The 15,683-nt window shown below is 41.5% G+C and overlaps 1 protein-coding gene across 2 annotated transcripts in view; it reads left to right on the plus strand.

Moving 5' to 3' along the window:
* The window catches only part of Cped1 (cadherin like and PC-esterase domain containing 1), a 301,563-nt gene that overhangs the window by 15,659 nt on the left and 270,221 nt on the right, over window positions 1–15,683 (plus strand). For both annotated transcript variants that reach the window (XM_045160324.1, XM_045160323.1), the window contains one exon: window positions 13,523–13,706. In XM_045160324.1, coding sequence (XP_045016259.1) covers window positions 13,523–13,706 — 184 coding nt within the window. The remainder of the gene's footprint in view (window positions 1–13,522; window positions 13,707–15,683) is intronic.

Here is a 15,683-nt window from a genome sequence, read left to right on the forward strand (position 1 = left end):
AAATCCTAAGCAGTGGCCAATTGCTGATCATAATGTAACCAAATTCTGCCATTTTAGCATTAAAACAAGAGCCTTTAAATTGATTACTGACAGGTATGTAAAGGCAGATATGATGTTGACACAAACGCTAGCACGTAACATGCTGAAGGGTGGGATGAACAAGACGTGGTGTACGTTCATGTCCCATGATTAGTATGGAATTGCCTTTGCTCATCAATAGTCCTGTGAGCTTTCCGTTTGACTCTTGAACACTGATGTCTTCCTCCACCCCAGTGTTTAACCACCTTTCCCAAGTCTTCCTCTATCTACGTATTCTTACCTTCTGCTTTGTTGAAAAAAAAAAAAAACCTCTGCCCATTTAGAAGGAATGGTTTCTGCTGGACCCTTTAAGAGCTAACCAAACCTCCAAGGAAGGAAACTTGTTCTCATCAGCCATAGAAGAGCAAGCCAAGAGCTACAACACATTTATAATCTTTTTCCATAAAGGAGAAACTTGAAAATTTGATATCAGTATTAGATGATTAATATTTATCTACTGGTGTTATCCAGTATTATTAGATAATGTCTTTTCCTTCCAATTTTTGATTCTAAAAACAAATGTAACCACCTAGTAGGTAAGCGTTCCAGAATGAGTTGTACTTTTGGAGTTGTAGGACTATCTTGAAAGGAGTGTGTGTGTGTGTGTGTGTGTGTGTGTGTGTGTGTGTGTGTGTGTAAGAGAGAAGAGAAAGGGAGAGAGAGAGAGGTGAAGGTATTTGGCAGTAGGAGCAGGAACAGGCGAGGCAGGGTGTGGCTTCCAGAAAGGAAGCAGGAAAGGGTTCTTGGGTCTCAGTTAGGCTGGGAAAAGTGTTTTTCCAGGGTCATCTCTAAGGAGAGCCAAAGTTGTATATTCGCAATGGCCCCAAGCCGTAAGCTAAGATCAGGAGGTCGAGAGTGCACTTCTTTGTGGGTGTTCAGAAGCCAGTTAACAGAACAAGTGGCCAGGCATATACCATTGCTCAAGGAAACTCAAATGACTTCTATAAAAACAGTAGAAGTGAAATGCTTGAATATTTATCACACTTTCTACCAGTCTTGCCACTTTGGTTCCCACGTGGGTGAGATAAGGATTTCTGTAGGTTGGCCAGGTGTAGACCTCTGTTGTATAGTCTGGCACATGCAGCAAGAACTGAAGCTGACCCCAGGTGCCCTGGAGAGGAGGCCACCTGCATGGAGGTGTTGGCTACTCATCTTCAACCACCTGTGCAGCTCAGGGCAGATGAACTGGATTTGTAAGGAGAATCCCAATCATTGGTTGTGAATTGTCAAGTGGGGGAGTACTAGGAATGCTAGAGATGTGATCTGCATGGGCTTGACAATAATAAACTCTTGATATGGATTTAGGAACCCATATTCCCCTTTCTGAGGGTATGAATGAAGGGACTGGATAGACAGGGACAAAGATTCTGTCCCCAAATCAGTGCCCAAATTCTCCCCTCACATCCGGCAGGTGCTTCCTGAGGTTGGACTTTGCCCAGAGGAGAACATGCCTGCTCTGAACCCAGAAAGAGATTCCAGGCTGACTGCCACACATTCTCTCATGATGACCCACTGCAGAGCTGGCACACAGAGATGGCAGCGGCCACGAGAGCACGTTGGGTATATAAGCAGGATGGGGAGAGAGCTTTGTAGCTGGGAGTGTGGAGAAAGGACAAAGAATGTTGCCATGGACTCTGAAATTGGTGTCTTTGAGACCTGAGTAGGTAAACACCATGGGAAGGTCCTGAGATTGGAAAATGTAGGGGACCATATCTTCCAAGCCTTAAATAAGGACTATTATTTCTGAAAATGGCTTTTTATATTCTGATGTGTGAATAACTTTATAGAACATTTTGACAAATTTTAAAATTAAATCACACTTAGTTGTGCAATTAATGAATTACTACTTTAGTCTTTAAAGTTAAGAATCATGTTAATTAGGCATGTATGGCCCTAATGGCCATATCTTCTTTCCCCTAGTAGTGTGCTTATTCTAGCAAGGGTTTTTGACTATGAGAGCAGAACCATAGCATAGGAATGCTAAGACCCTGCAGAAATAATCAATGCAAACAGGAACCTTTCTCTTTCTACTTGTAGTCTGACAGAACCTCTACACAATCATACAATTAAGCCTTTTTTGAGGGGCTGGAGAGATGGCTTAGTGGTTAAGGCATTTGCTTCCAAAGCTTAAGGACCCAGATCTATTCCCTAGTACCCATGTGAGCCAGATGCACAAGGTGTTGCATGTGCTTGGAGCTCACTTGCAGTGACTAGAGGCCCTGGCATACCCATTCTCCCTCTGCCTCTCTCTCTCAAGTAAATAAATAAAGTAAAACTTCTTTGAGGGGTGCTGGGAAGATGGATCAGTGGATAAAGCACTTGTTGTGCAACTTGTAAGTGCCTGGGTTCAGATCCCCAGCCCCCAAGCAAAAGTTGGAAGCTGTGGCATTGTGCCTACTGGGAGAAAGAAGGCAGAGACAGGTGAATTTCTCAGAAGTCTGTAAGCTGAACAGTGAGTCCTGCCTCAAAAGAGGTGGCGGAAAGCAAGGACCAACCTGCAAAATGTGTTCTCTGACCTCCATGTGCATGGCATGGCACACGTGCATCTGTGCACATGTGTGCACACTCACAAACACATACAAAATTGAATAAATAATAAAAAATCCTTTTAACACTTTCTAAAGGCATTATTGAAAATATTTGACTATTTCAAGAGTCACTACTATCTGACGACCTTTTTAGGAAAAATGTATTTAGTAATATTATTTAAATAATAGTTTGTAAGGTCATACACATTTTTGGAGGCTTTCATATAAACTCCTTGAGCTTCCTTTCTTCCTTGCAGTGACCGGAAAGGTGGGAAGTGATGGCGCTCATTGGGCTGATGAGGAAAGAGTACCTTTCCACCTGTAAGGGAATCTCTCAGAGTGACTGGGTAATGAAAGAGGACTGGTGACAGAGAAAGACTTCAAACTCACTGGGCCTTGGGGAGTTTCTGGAAAAGCCTAGGACTCAGGCTCAGAGCATCTGGCATTGGTGAAAATGTTTGGCCGCCGCATGGTGCTTAGGTACTGACATTGTTGTGGGAATGGCCCCAATGCTCTTTTCTTTCTGTTCCGCTCCCTTTGTACGGACTTGGACTTGCTATTTTCAGACCCAGTTACTGAATTAACTCTTTGTTGAGGCACCAGGGGACAGAGATTTGCTATTGTTTTAACATGTTTCAAAAGAACAAGGTTGCTCCTTGTCTTCTTCTTGCTACTACATAAGGGTGGCTTGTCAGTTCTGGGTTTTCTTCATTAAGGAGGATGTCCTGCAAGGAGTGCTGACACGGGACACTCAGGACAAGAAGGGTGCTTTGGAGCCAGCAGTTATTTATTCTCACATTAGCTGGTGCGGCCAGGGCTTGGTGCTGCAAGGCAAAGTATTTCATCCTCCCTTTAAACTTTATGAGAGTGTCTGAGGGGTGGAGCACAGAGAAGGGAAACTAAGGTAGAACACTGCAGAAGGAAATAGTTTTCATTTGCTCTGAAATCCACCTTAAATAAATAAGCCAAGCATTCTCTCCTGATCACATTTCAAGACTCAGCTTATTCCTAATGACATCTTGAAGGAAGCAAGCCGTGTGACCCTCATCTCCTAGTTATTGCTGTGTTTCATCATCAGCTGGAACTGTGCTATGGCGGTGACGTTACAGTCAGCACTAAACGGACGGCCCACAGCTGTGCATCGTGGGTGGCATCTCAAAGCAAGGAGTCTTGGATTAGCCAGAGGAAAAGCATCCTAAGGAGGCTGAAACTGAGCTTTATATTACTTTTAAAACAGCTAGCAAAAGAGAGAAGGGGGGATGGAAGATGTAGAAGAGGGAGTGAGAGGGCTCCCCACATCAGCTGAGAGCATGGGGAAGTTCAATGGACGTACAGATGTGGTGCCAATAGCCTCAGTAGGACTCTGGCTGGCCAGCTGGGGACACTCAGAGAAGGATGCTTAGGGAGGTAGCTGGTCTTGGTTTTGTTTTCTCTCTTAGCTGGAAAGATCCATGCTATGTGTGAGGGTTAGCCCGCAGCAGGATGAATGGTGAAGATCTGCCCAGCATGACTGTGCACTCGCTGGAGACAGCACAGCTCAGAAGCTGTTCAATTGTCTGCTCTTTCCTTTGTGTATTGATCGCAATGTTCCCCAGTCTCCACCTCACTTTTTCTTCATTCACAGCACCTCTGCATTGTGGGCTACCTGCAGAAAGGCACCACATGGTTCCAAAGTTTTGAATGCATACCCTGCACACATTATGCTTAATGTCTTATAGATATGATGGGAAGTTTTTCCTAGCATGCAGGCATCAGCCCTCTCTGTGTTAGTTGTTCGTTTTTTCCCTGCGGATAGAGATAACTTGCATCACTTATCAGTAAATACTTTGGAGGGCGGGCTGGGGCTAAGGTGCACTGTGTAAAATGCTTGCTGTGCAAGAGTGAGGCCTTGAGCTTGCTCTCCAGTGCCCACATAAAACTGGTCACGGAAACATATATCCCCCATCCCAAGAATCCTATGATGAGATAGGAGGCAGTGACAGAAGAATCCCTAGAGGCTCTTGGGCTAACTAGCCTGTTCTGCCTAGTAGTAAACGATAGGAGATTTTGTCTCAAATAAAGTGGAAAGCAAAGACTGACACTTGATGCCATCCTCTAACACCCATATGCCTGCACTGTGCTTGTGCATGCCTGCACTCACTCTCCCCAAATGAATAAATTAATTAACCAAATGTTTTGTAACTTGGATGCTCAAGTCCGGATCTGCCTGCTATTCCCTGTTTCCTCTCTTATACTCTCCCTTCTTCCATGTTCTAAGGCCAGACACACCATTGCTATTTAATTTCTTCATTGCAAATTCCTTCACCTAATCTTTTCCAGAATGTGATTTGACCTTCTCTTGCCTTTCTCTATCAAGGAAAGCTGTACACTCAGGCTGTCGAAGTTGTCTCTTCCCAGGCTTTCCTAGCATTGTTACAGGTCTCCTGAGCACAGGCCTCTGTCTTTCTTCTTCTGTTTCAGTCATTTAGGCTTCTTCCCCTGCCTTCAAAGACCAAGGAGTGTTGAACTCATGAGCCTATGGAGGATATTTTATATTCAAACCACAACACCACCCATGCAGAAAACACAGTAAAACGAGAAAAAAGTACTCTTCCTCCATCTATACTAAGTTTGGTATCTCTCCTTCCCTCTCTCTCTCTCTCTCTCTCTTCTTAATATTTATTTATTTATCAGAGATAAGAAGGCGAGAGAGAGAGAGAGAGGGAGAGGGAGAAAATGGGTGCGCCAGGGCTTCCAGCCACTGTAAACGAACTCCAGATGCTTGCCCCCCTTGTGCATCAGGCTAACGTGGGTCCTAGGGAATTGAACCTGGGTCCTTTGGCTTTACAGGCAAATGCCTTTAACCGCTAAGCCATCCCTCCAGCCCTCTTCTCTCTTGATGGCTATGTCTGTTACTAGAAGGACTCACAGTCCTTCAAAGTTGGATTGCTTATGCAGAACATATGCATGAACATATCGGCTCTCACAGTTCTGACCATGTGCTAGGTCTAGGTCTCCTATTGGCTACTCAGTAAGTCCCTAAGTGATAGTACATTACTCTTTTATTAAATCATCATTTTCAGTTATTTCTTATTGACTTCCTGACTGTATTTGCTGCTCACAATAGAAGGTGTCCATAGTGTTGACCTTCAAGGACCTTTTGATTTAGCTTCTTTTTCATTTATTTTCTGCTTTGAATAATTATCTGTCTTTCTTCATCTTCCTTCATATGTAACACTCACAATATAGACAAGCATCAACACCATCCCATCCTAAGAGGTCATTCCTAAGCTACTCTTTGATTTTTAAACTTTTTTTTGGACAATGTCCATAAATATAAATACCATGATTACAATTCCCTCCCACTACCCTGACTTTCCCTCTCCCAAATGCCCCTTCCACTGAATCCCATCTTCTTTCTAAAGCCACTGTGGGGTCATAAATATCAAGGATACCTTGTGTCTGGAAGAGAGTATTGTAAGAAATTTTCTCCTTCCTTTGGTTTTTACATTCTTATTTATTTTTTTATTTGTTTGTTTGTTTGTTTGTGGGTTTTTTGTTTATTTTTATTTATATATTTGAGAGCAACAGGCAGAGAGAGAAAGAGGCAGAGAGAGAGAAAGGAGAGTGGGCACGCCAGGGCTTCTAGCCACTGCAAACGAACTCCAGACACATGCGCCCCCTTGTGCATCTGGCTAACGTGGGACCTGGGGAACCGAGCCTGGAACCGGGATCCTCAGGCTTCACAGGCAAGCGCTTAACCGCTAAGCCATCTCTCCAGCCCTGTTTGTGGTTTTTTGAGGTAGGGTCTTACTATAGCTCAGGCTCACCTGGAATTCTCTATGTAGTCTCAGGGTGGCCTAGAACTCACGGTGATCCTCCTACCTCTGCCTCCTGAGTGCTAGGATTAAAGGTGAGCGCCACCATGCCCAGCGGTTCTTACATTTTTTTCTGCAACCTCTTTCACAATGGTCCTGGAGCCTTGGAGGGTGTGATAGAGATGTCTTACTCAGTACTGAACACTCTCCCCTGCCACTTCTTAGACGTTTGGTGAATTTTGAGTCCCTCAGTGTCACTGCCATCTGAAACAAAGAAGTTTCTGTAATGAGAAGTGGGAGTAGCACTAATATATGGGAATAAACATAAGTGTTTCGAGGGCAGTTTGGTGGGCATGATATATTCATTTAGCCAGATAACAGTCATAGTTTACCCCCCTAGGACTTATGACCTTTCTAGCTACAGGCCTTTAATTAGACTTTGAGTACCAAGCAGGGGTTCCTTCTGGTGGAGGGGGCCTCAGCTCCAATCAGATAGCAGTCGGTTTCCTCCATAGCCAACATGCCACCATTGTACCAGTTGGCCAGTCATAAAACTTTCAGGGTCCACTGCTGGTTAAGACCATTGATGACTTCTCCCCCAACAGCCTACATAGCTCTTTCTAGCATCCTGACTGCTAGTCGACACGGAGAGAACTTCTAGCTCAATTCTAGTATGATTTCTCAGTGACCTGAAGCCCCAAGCATGTGAAGTCTTCAATAAGATCTTACCATCTAGTTCTAGTGCACAAATGAGGGCTTTGGCAATAACCTATAATTTTGGGAGGGCATCACGGGCCTCTCTGGCCAACAGTTAAATCATTCTTTAGGGGACCAGAATTTTTATCTCTATTGGCAGTCTCATGGCATGATTTTATCAATGTCTCATCACTCTTCTTTTTGAACAGTGAGCACTTTGAGGGCTACATCTTTGCTCCTTTGCTAGAATCCTTCATGTTGTATCCCCTAGAGCATGGCACCACACCTGTCACTGAGGAAGTGCTCCAAAACACACAAAAAGAATAGGTAAATAAATGAAAAATAGATGAAATTAATGAGGAGAAAGATCCCTGGAGAGAGAGATAGGAAGAGAGAGAGAGAGAGGGAGAGGGAGAGAGAGAGAGGAAGAGGAGACCACAAAGTAGCCAGGAAGCACAGAATAAGGCAGTCTGTGGCTGAAATAAGGTGGATTCTTCTCTCCCTGGGCACTTCTTTAGCAGCATGCTGTTACATCAGTGCCAGTGCAAAACAGGCAGCTGAGGTATTCCAGTCCAGTATTTCCATAGCACCATAATCTTCTACTGTTTTCCCATGCTTAAAAAAAAAAAAAAAAAAAAAACTTAGTGCTTATATCTGTTTCCCATGATGTGAGGGCAGAAACCTTTCTGGTTTCCTTGCCTTCTTGAAGCAAGCCACTGTGCTCTGTCTGGCTCACCAGAGTCTTAAAAGCAATGGAACCTGATGACTTTGAATTGAAACCATGAGCCCAAACAAACCTTTCCTTCTTTGATATCATTTCTCCTAGTTATTTTGTTAGGCTGATGAAAGGCTATCACTGAAACCTCCCTCTATTTGTGTGTATATGGTGTGCATGTGTCTGTCTATATGTATATGGACATGTGTATATGTATGTGTGTGGCATACATGTGTCTACCTATGTGTATGTGTGCATGTGAGGGTTTTTGTGTGCATGTATATGTGTCTGAAGACCAGGGGACAACCTCAAGTGTTATCTTTGGAAACACTATCCATTCCTTTTTGAGATAGGGTCTGTCATCAGCCTCAAACTTACTGATTAAGATAGACTGGCTGGCCAGTGAGCTCCAGGGAAACTCTTGTCTCCCCTTCCCAGCATTGTTGTTATAGGTACGGGTACTATGGATGTAACTCAGGTCTTCTTGCTTGGGGAGCAAAAACTTTCTCTACTGAGCTACCTCTGATTGTTTATCTATCATGTGTTAAGAACCTACATAGAATCACAGATGAGCAGGCATGCTCACCACTAGGTGCTGAGGGTTGAGATAGCCCAAAGTGCAGTCAGACAGGCCTTACTTCTGACAAACATGTGGCTATTCCACAAAGGCCCTGAGATACACCCGAGTTAGCTGTAAGAAGGAGATGAAATTTCCTCACATTTTGTTTGGGTGGGGCCTCTTTGAACTCTTGCTTGTCTGTTCAGGAGTTTGCTCCTATTGGGCCCTACTATCTTGCAATTATAAGATAATGTTTTTCGAGGTAGTGCCTTACTCTAGGCCAAGTTGACATGGAACTTACTCTGTAGCCAAGGATGACCTCGAACTCATGCTGATCCTCAGATCTCAGCCCCCTGAGTACTGGGATCACAGATGTGAGTCGCCTTATCCAGCAAGGTGATTTGTAAATAAAAATCACATGGCAGGCATTCTGGAAAATTTCTTCCATCTTATTTCTTCCACTCACTAAAATAAATGTATATTTCACCAAGGTGGGGAAAAAATCTGAATTTTATACTTACAGCGGAAAAATTAAAATATAATTCACTATGAGAGAACTCTGTAATATTTTTTAAATGGCAAAAGTCTGGGCCAGAAAGGCAATTTAACTTTTAGTTACATTCATCCAAAGCCTAAGGTGGGATTTGTATTTGAGCATCAAAAGATGTCATAAATAAATGACTACTTCAATAAATCCACATAAATCTTTTTGTCATGTGGAAAAAGCAAGTTTTATTTTTCAATCCTAAAATATTTTAAAGAGTTGTATTTACTTTTTTCTGTAAGTCTTGGTGAACACTTTTAAACAGTGGAGGTAACAGAAATATAAAACTGTATCTTCATTTTTCTTTAATCTTTTTGTGAATATTACGTTTTTATTTATTTATTTATTTTTATTTGAGAGAGAGAATTGGTGTGCCAGGGCATCCAGCCACCGCAAACGAACTTCAGATGCATGAGCCCCCTTGTGTATCTGGCTTATGTGGGACCTAGAGAATCGAACCGGATCCTTTGGCTTTACAGGCAGATGCCTTAACTACTAAGCCATCTCTCTAGCCCTTTCTTTAATCATTTTTGTTGTAATTGTACTATGCTATTTAAACACTAACCTATTTTTTTGTTATTGAGCTTGTTCAAAATTCTGTAGAAACATGTTTCTTGAATATTAATTTTAGCACTTTTCATTCCTATCAGTTCAAAGCAATGTCAATAGATTCTCCTATATTGAAATGAAGAATGTTTGCATTCACTCATTCATTCAAAAGTGCTTACTATTTGCTACTTTTATGCCAATTACTATTCTTGGGAGAAAAAAATGAACATACCACACAAAGCATGTTTGCATTCAAATGCAGAGAGTCAGACTATGAGCATAACAAATAAATAAAATACATCTATTAAAAGATGATGAACTCATAAAGGAAAACATACAGCAGACATATGGACCCAGTTTATTTACAGTTATTTGTAAAAATGCTATTTGTATCAGAGGCCAAGTTATATGGATTCCTAATATAGAGGGAGAGCTATAATGTAAGGCTGACCCAGAATTCACTATGGAGATTCAGGGTGGCCTTGAGCTCATGGCAATCCTCCTACCTCTGCCTACCTCTGCCTACCGAGTGCTGGGATTAAAGGCGTGTATCACCACACCCGGCTACGAAGAGCATCTTTTAGTGCAATAAAAATATTAACTTCTGCACATGAGGTAGGATTTGTTCCTTCAACTATACAAATGAAAAACTTAATTTAAATAGATTAAAAAATGTGTCTCGGTTTGTAAAGTAAGCAAGTGGCAGGGCCAGAATACCCATCCAGATTTTTGATGACCAATATTTTTGTCACTTCATTCTACACTGCTCCATCAAGCACTCTCAGTATTTGACTACAACATTTTATCTTTGCTTTCTCTATGATCATATAAAGATTTCAGATTTTGAAGTGTCTTCAGTAAACATAGTGTGTCCAGCTATAAAAGATCTTCATGTAGTCTAGCCAAGTGATTTCTGAGGAAGAACTTTGAAAATCTCTCAATAAGAAAGAGAAATGAGAGAGTCAGGAGTTCACAGCATGAACATGTAGGAACTCTTCTGAAATCTGGTCAGCAGGGTTGTAGGTCTCAAGTTAAGTTGCAGTGGAGGCCAGTAGTGAAATTCTCGAGTATTCTCTCACTAAATAATTCTAGTATTCTTTCACTAAAACTATGTTTGAAATTGCAAGAGTAATCAGGTCTTAGTTCCCACAGTGCTGCCATTCACATTTGGTGATCCTGTATTTGCTGGTGTGGTCGACATAATTGTTCACATAGTTTTTCTTTCACTTACGCTGTGTGTGCACCTGTCATTGGACCAGCTAAAATTGTTCTTGCCCTTTGGTATTGGGCCATTCTGCTGATACAGTGTGTTATAAATATTACAAGGACAAGAGCAGTTTGTATTACAGGATAATACAGCATAATTTTTCTAACAAGCTCATTTCCTGTTTATTCTCTGAGATGTGAGTTTACATTTTAGTCAAAATTGTCAAGGGTATTAGAAAACACAGCCAGAAATTACACATTATTTAAAATATGCACAACTTATGATAACCTAGTAAAAGTAATATCACTCTTGCTTAAACTGATCCTGCTTGAGGGAAAAGGAGGGGTGGTAGCTTTCAAAATTCAAATAACTAAAGAGGTCAGAAACACACCATTCATGTGTGGCTCTGCTCTTCTTGAACTAGCTGTAACAGAGGAGCGTCATGTGGTTATAAAAGAAAATAACGTGAGGAGGCAATTCTGGGTCCTGGGCAGCCGCTTGAGTGGCACTGATATATTTGGAAGCATCTGTCTTCCCTTCACCTAGATGCCTGTTTGTTTACTTTGGTCTGGGTGAGGGCTCCTGGTTCCCTCTAACTATAATCCCACCTCCAAGTTTGAGCCTCTGTTCAGTTCTGTATACTCATAAATAAGTTTAGCCAATAGTTTCATTGACTGGAACCACAGCTCCCAATTTGCAGGTAAATTCTTGAATTAAGTAGTTTGCACAACAGTAAAATACAATACTCTTTAACAAGGACAAATAGAAAAGCAAGCATGTTTTCTCAAAGCACCACATGCAAAAGGTGATTAGCTAGTGTTTATGGATTTCAGTTACACTCATCACACACGCTTGTGCTGCACAGACCTCAAACTCAGAAAGTTTTCCTGACTCATTGCACTTTAAGATATATTATTATATTTAAAACACACAGTTTTCCCTACGTGGTAGGCATGGTTCAAAGCACTTTCCAAGCCTCACATCACTAATACTCATAGTACTCCCAGAGGACAATATTGTTAAAGAACACACACACGGTGCTATGGGGGATGGTTGCGGAACGCTGCAGCCAGGCTCCAGAGTTGGTGTTCTCATGCACAGCACTAGGCTTGGGCTATACGGGCAGAAGGCAATAGTATGCAGTTCAACCTGTTTCCTCTCCTGCCTTCCTCCTCCCTTTTCTCTTCCTCCACCCTTTTTGCCCTCTTCTCCCTTCCTTTCTCCATCTCCTTCTACTTCCCTTCTTACTCTCCTCCCCCTGAATACCCCTTTGGCTCCTCCTGCTCATTCCACTTCCTCTTCTTCCTCTCTCTCCCCCTATCTTCTTTTTGGACAAGCTCTCACTGTATAGTCCAGGCTGCTGTCCAAGGAATGATCCTCCTGCCTCAGTTTCTTGAGTGCTGGGCTTACAGGTGTGTGCCATCATGACTAGCTAACTCTGTTTCTTGCTTCTATGTATATATTCAATTTTTTTTTGATATAGTGCTATAGCTAACTAATTTATTAAGTTCCTTCATTTATTAAACATATGTCATATACACTTAATATACATTGCACTGGGATAGACATTAAAGGTAAACCCATGAGGCAGGTCTGGCTTTTAAGAAGCCAACGTGGGGGAGAGTTGTAAAAGCCTACCAATGCTAATGGAAACATGTGTCTCAAGTAAAAATTTCCAACAGAGAAAATGTCTGAATATTTTGGGATGGCTTGGAGTTCGATTGATGGGTCGAGAAGTGATGGCTGAAAGTTGAGTGATGTAGAAGAAGCAGAATGGGAACTGGGAATGGAAATTATTGTGTTATATATAGACAGAAGATGTGGTCTACTTCTGACAGAGCTCATTGCTCAATAAAAAAGTGGAAATGGTCTTGTCAGTAGCAATGGGAATAGTGAAGATATTTCAGTACTGAAAATCAGAGTCCATGTTGCACTTCAGACCCATAAGTGACATGTTGATCGACAGCTGCCATTAGAAGTGATTTGCTTTTGGTGAATTACCCTCTTTTTCCTCCACTCTCTCCTTTGCCTCTCATGTTCCCTGTCAGCACTTCGTTCATCCTCCTCATGCCTTTTAGTAATGAACCATTTTCACTTTATCAAGGCTTAATCGTCACTTTTCAGAAATCTGCCAATAAGGCTTATAATGAAATTAAATTTCAGATTTATTTCTACTTGTCCATACGTGGAATGGATTTTTTTCAGAACTGTTATGAGAAACAGGGATATTTATATGGGCAGGCAGATAAGACAGGGTGGGAAAAACCTAGATTTGGGAAATTTCAGTACCTCTTATCTTGTCCCACATGAAGCCCCATCCTGGCTCACTGGGATGCATTCAGGTTTTGTTCTATCCTGGGGAAAAAAAGCAGCATAATCTCTCTCCAGGAAAACACCCAGGCTGCCTTTCAGCTCCCCTCCTTCTTGACTGTTTCTAGCACAAGCCTTCTTCTCTGAGCCAGCTGTCTGTGCTGCATTTACCCACCTGCGGTTAAAAGGTGGTGTGGCTGGAACTCCTTTGATGATGTCTTTGCTATTAATTCCTGTTTCCAGCTGGCCTGACATTGAGCTCTGGCCTTCGATGCAGCAGTACTACTTCTGCTCCAAGAAACGCTGTGTTTTAGTGGCGTGAGACAGTGATGAGACTTTAGCCTACATTCAGTTTGCTTCTTGCAAGCGAGGTTGTCTTTGACCACAGGTGTCAATGAGGACAGTAATGCTTGCTGTCTTTCATTTCTAGAAGAAAATTGAAAGAATAACTTTTTGAATGTCATTGATGATGATGTCCTTCCATGGAAATGTACTCATTTCTCATCTTGGATGTTTTTATGCCTTCTTTCTTTGCTTAGATTGAAGAATCAATTGAGAAACACTTTGGCCATCACAGCAGAAGGGCCATACTCTACAAGCCTCTTTCCTATAACATAAGAGATCTTCAGCTCTACCAGCGGGCTCTTGCTCAGCATGGCTACACGGTTGCCATCGTTGAAGAAAAGCTGGGTGCTGGCCTGCAGCTGGGGCTGCTGGCACAAGGTAAGAATACTACACAGCTGACTAGATCTGTCTTTCAGTCTGATTTTGAGTCTCATGGAGTATGCATATCAAGTTCCTTTCTAAACTATGACGGTTTAGTGTAGCTGTTTCACCATAAGTGTCTTGCTCATCTAGGGTATGTTTGTAGTATGTGTATGGTGTGTGTGTGTGTGTGTGTGTGTGTGTGTGTGTGTGTGTGTGTGTGTGGCGTATGTTTGCATGTGTGCAGATCCCATACATGTGTGTGGAAACCAGGAGAAAACATTGAATGTTTCCTCTCCTAGTCTTCTGTCTTACTTTCCCTAGACAGAGTCCCTCATAATGCTTGGAACTTCTAGTTTTTTCAGTTAGATTGATTCACCAGGGAGCCTCAACAACTCTCTGGTGTCCATCCCTTAAGCTCTGGAGTCACGAGGATTGTCACCTTATCAGGCTTTGTGCATGGGTGCTGAGGTTCAAAATCAGATACCCATGCTTTCATAGCAAGAGCTTTTACCCACTGAGCCATCTCCCTGGCCCCCTTGATACTTCTTTTGAAATATTTTATGGCAAAGAAAACTCTACAGATTCATATGTATTTTTGGTACAGCTAATGGCCCATTCTTGGGCATACCTTTAACAAAGAGCTCCTTTGAAAGTTTTATCTATATGAAATACATGCACAAGTATCTTAGGATTTTAAATTTTTGATGGTATGCTGTGTAAATCTTGTATTTATTATTGTAATGAGGGCATTGACAGAAAGGAATATATATATACACACACACATATATGTACATAGTTTCATAAAGATTGTATGCTGACTCTACACATTTGCAAGAAAATATATCTGAGAGTTTGTTCTGCCATGAACAGAGATGACACAACTTTTTATTGTGCTGTTGGTTTTTAGGGTAATCTTTGTAATGCACAGTAAATTTGCAGTGGATACTAAAAGTATAAGTAACTACCAAACTCCATTGACAATAAGTAAACAATTTCTAGAATATACTATTAATTTTCTTCCTGTAAAGCAGTTTCACAGAAACAAATTTATCCATGATCAAATTTCTCATTTTATAAACAGCTTAGCTTCTTTGTTTTCTTACTTTCTGCTCAATTTTTGTATAGTTAGGTCTTTTTATTCCTGAAATTATTTTGTTTATCTTTTGTAGCATTTGGGCTTGCATAGTTCATGTTTAAATGTTCCATTAAAAATGTTTATGTGTATGAGTCTGAATACATATTCTTCCCGGCACCAAACTGCTCCATATTTTATGAAAATTGCCACTTCATTTGACTGCAAGTAGAATGGGCTGGAAATTGTTTGGAGAAGCCAGCTTAAATGAGATTCACAGATGGTTGTAAATATGAAAGAAGTAAGAATATTTATTATATATGCTATTACTCATCAAGTACTTTCATTTCCATCATTTGAAGAGAAAAAAAAGAGACAAATTTTTAAACAAGTTATTTGAAGAGATAATTGAGTAGATGATGAGGGTGGAAAGGGTACAAAGAGTAACAGCTAACCTTTCTTGAGCCACTAACTATAGAGCTAGCCTCATGCAGTACTAACTATAGAGCTAGCCTCATGTTGTACTCTAAATTCATGGCCACTCTAAGACTGAGAAATGTAAATTATGCTTAGGTGAACCTGAGGGTTGTAGAGCTGAACTGACCCATTACAATGTGAGGGACAGAAGATGGGGGGCCTTGTGTCCCCCTCTCACTTTCTGTACCTTTCCTCTTTGTTTCCTCAGACTTGTCTCTCACGAAGCTCATTATCCTGTACTGAGCTGTCATTATGGGAGCTATAATGATGCAGAACACTCATTCAAAATAAGTAACCAGATGTTCCTCTTTATGGAACCATCCCTCAGTACCCACACAGGAGCTCCTGCAGATACCAAAATCCATGGATGCTTAAATCCCTTATCATAAAATTGTGTGGTCTTTGCAAATGACCTATGGATATTCTCCAAAATACTAACCCCC

This window comes from Jaculus jaculus, chromosome 10, assembly GCF_020740685.1.
Source record: "Jaculus jaculus isolate mJacJac1 chromosome 10, mJacJac1.mat.Y.cur, whole genome shotgun sequence".
Classification (NCBI taxonomy): domain Eukaryota; kingdom Metazoa; phylum Chordata; class Mammalia; order Rodentia; family Dipodidae; genus Jaculus; species Jaculus jaculus.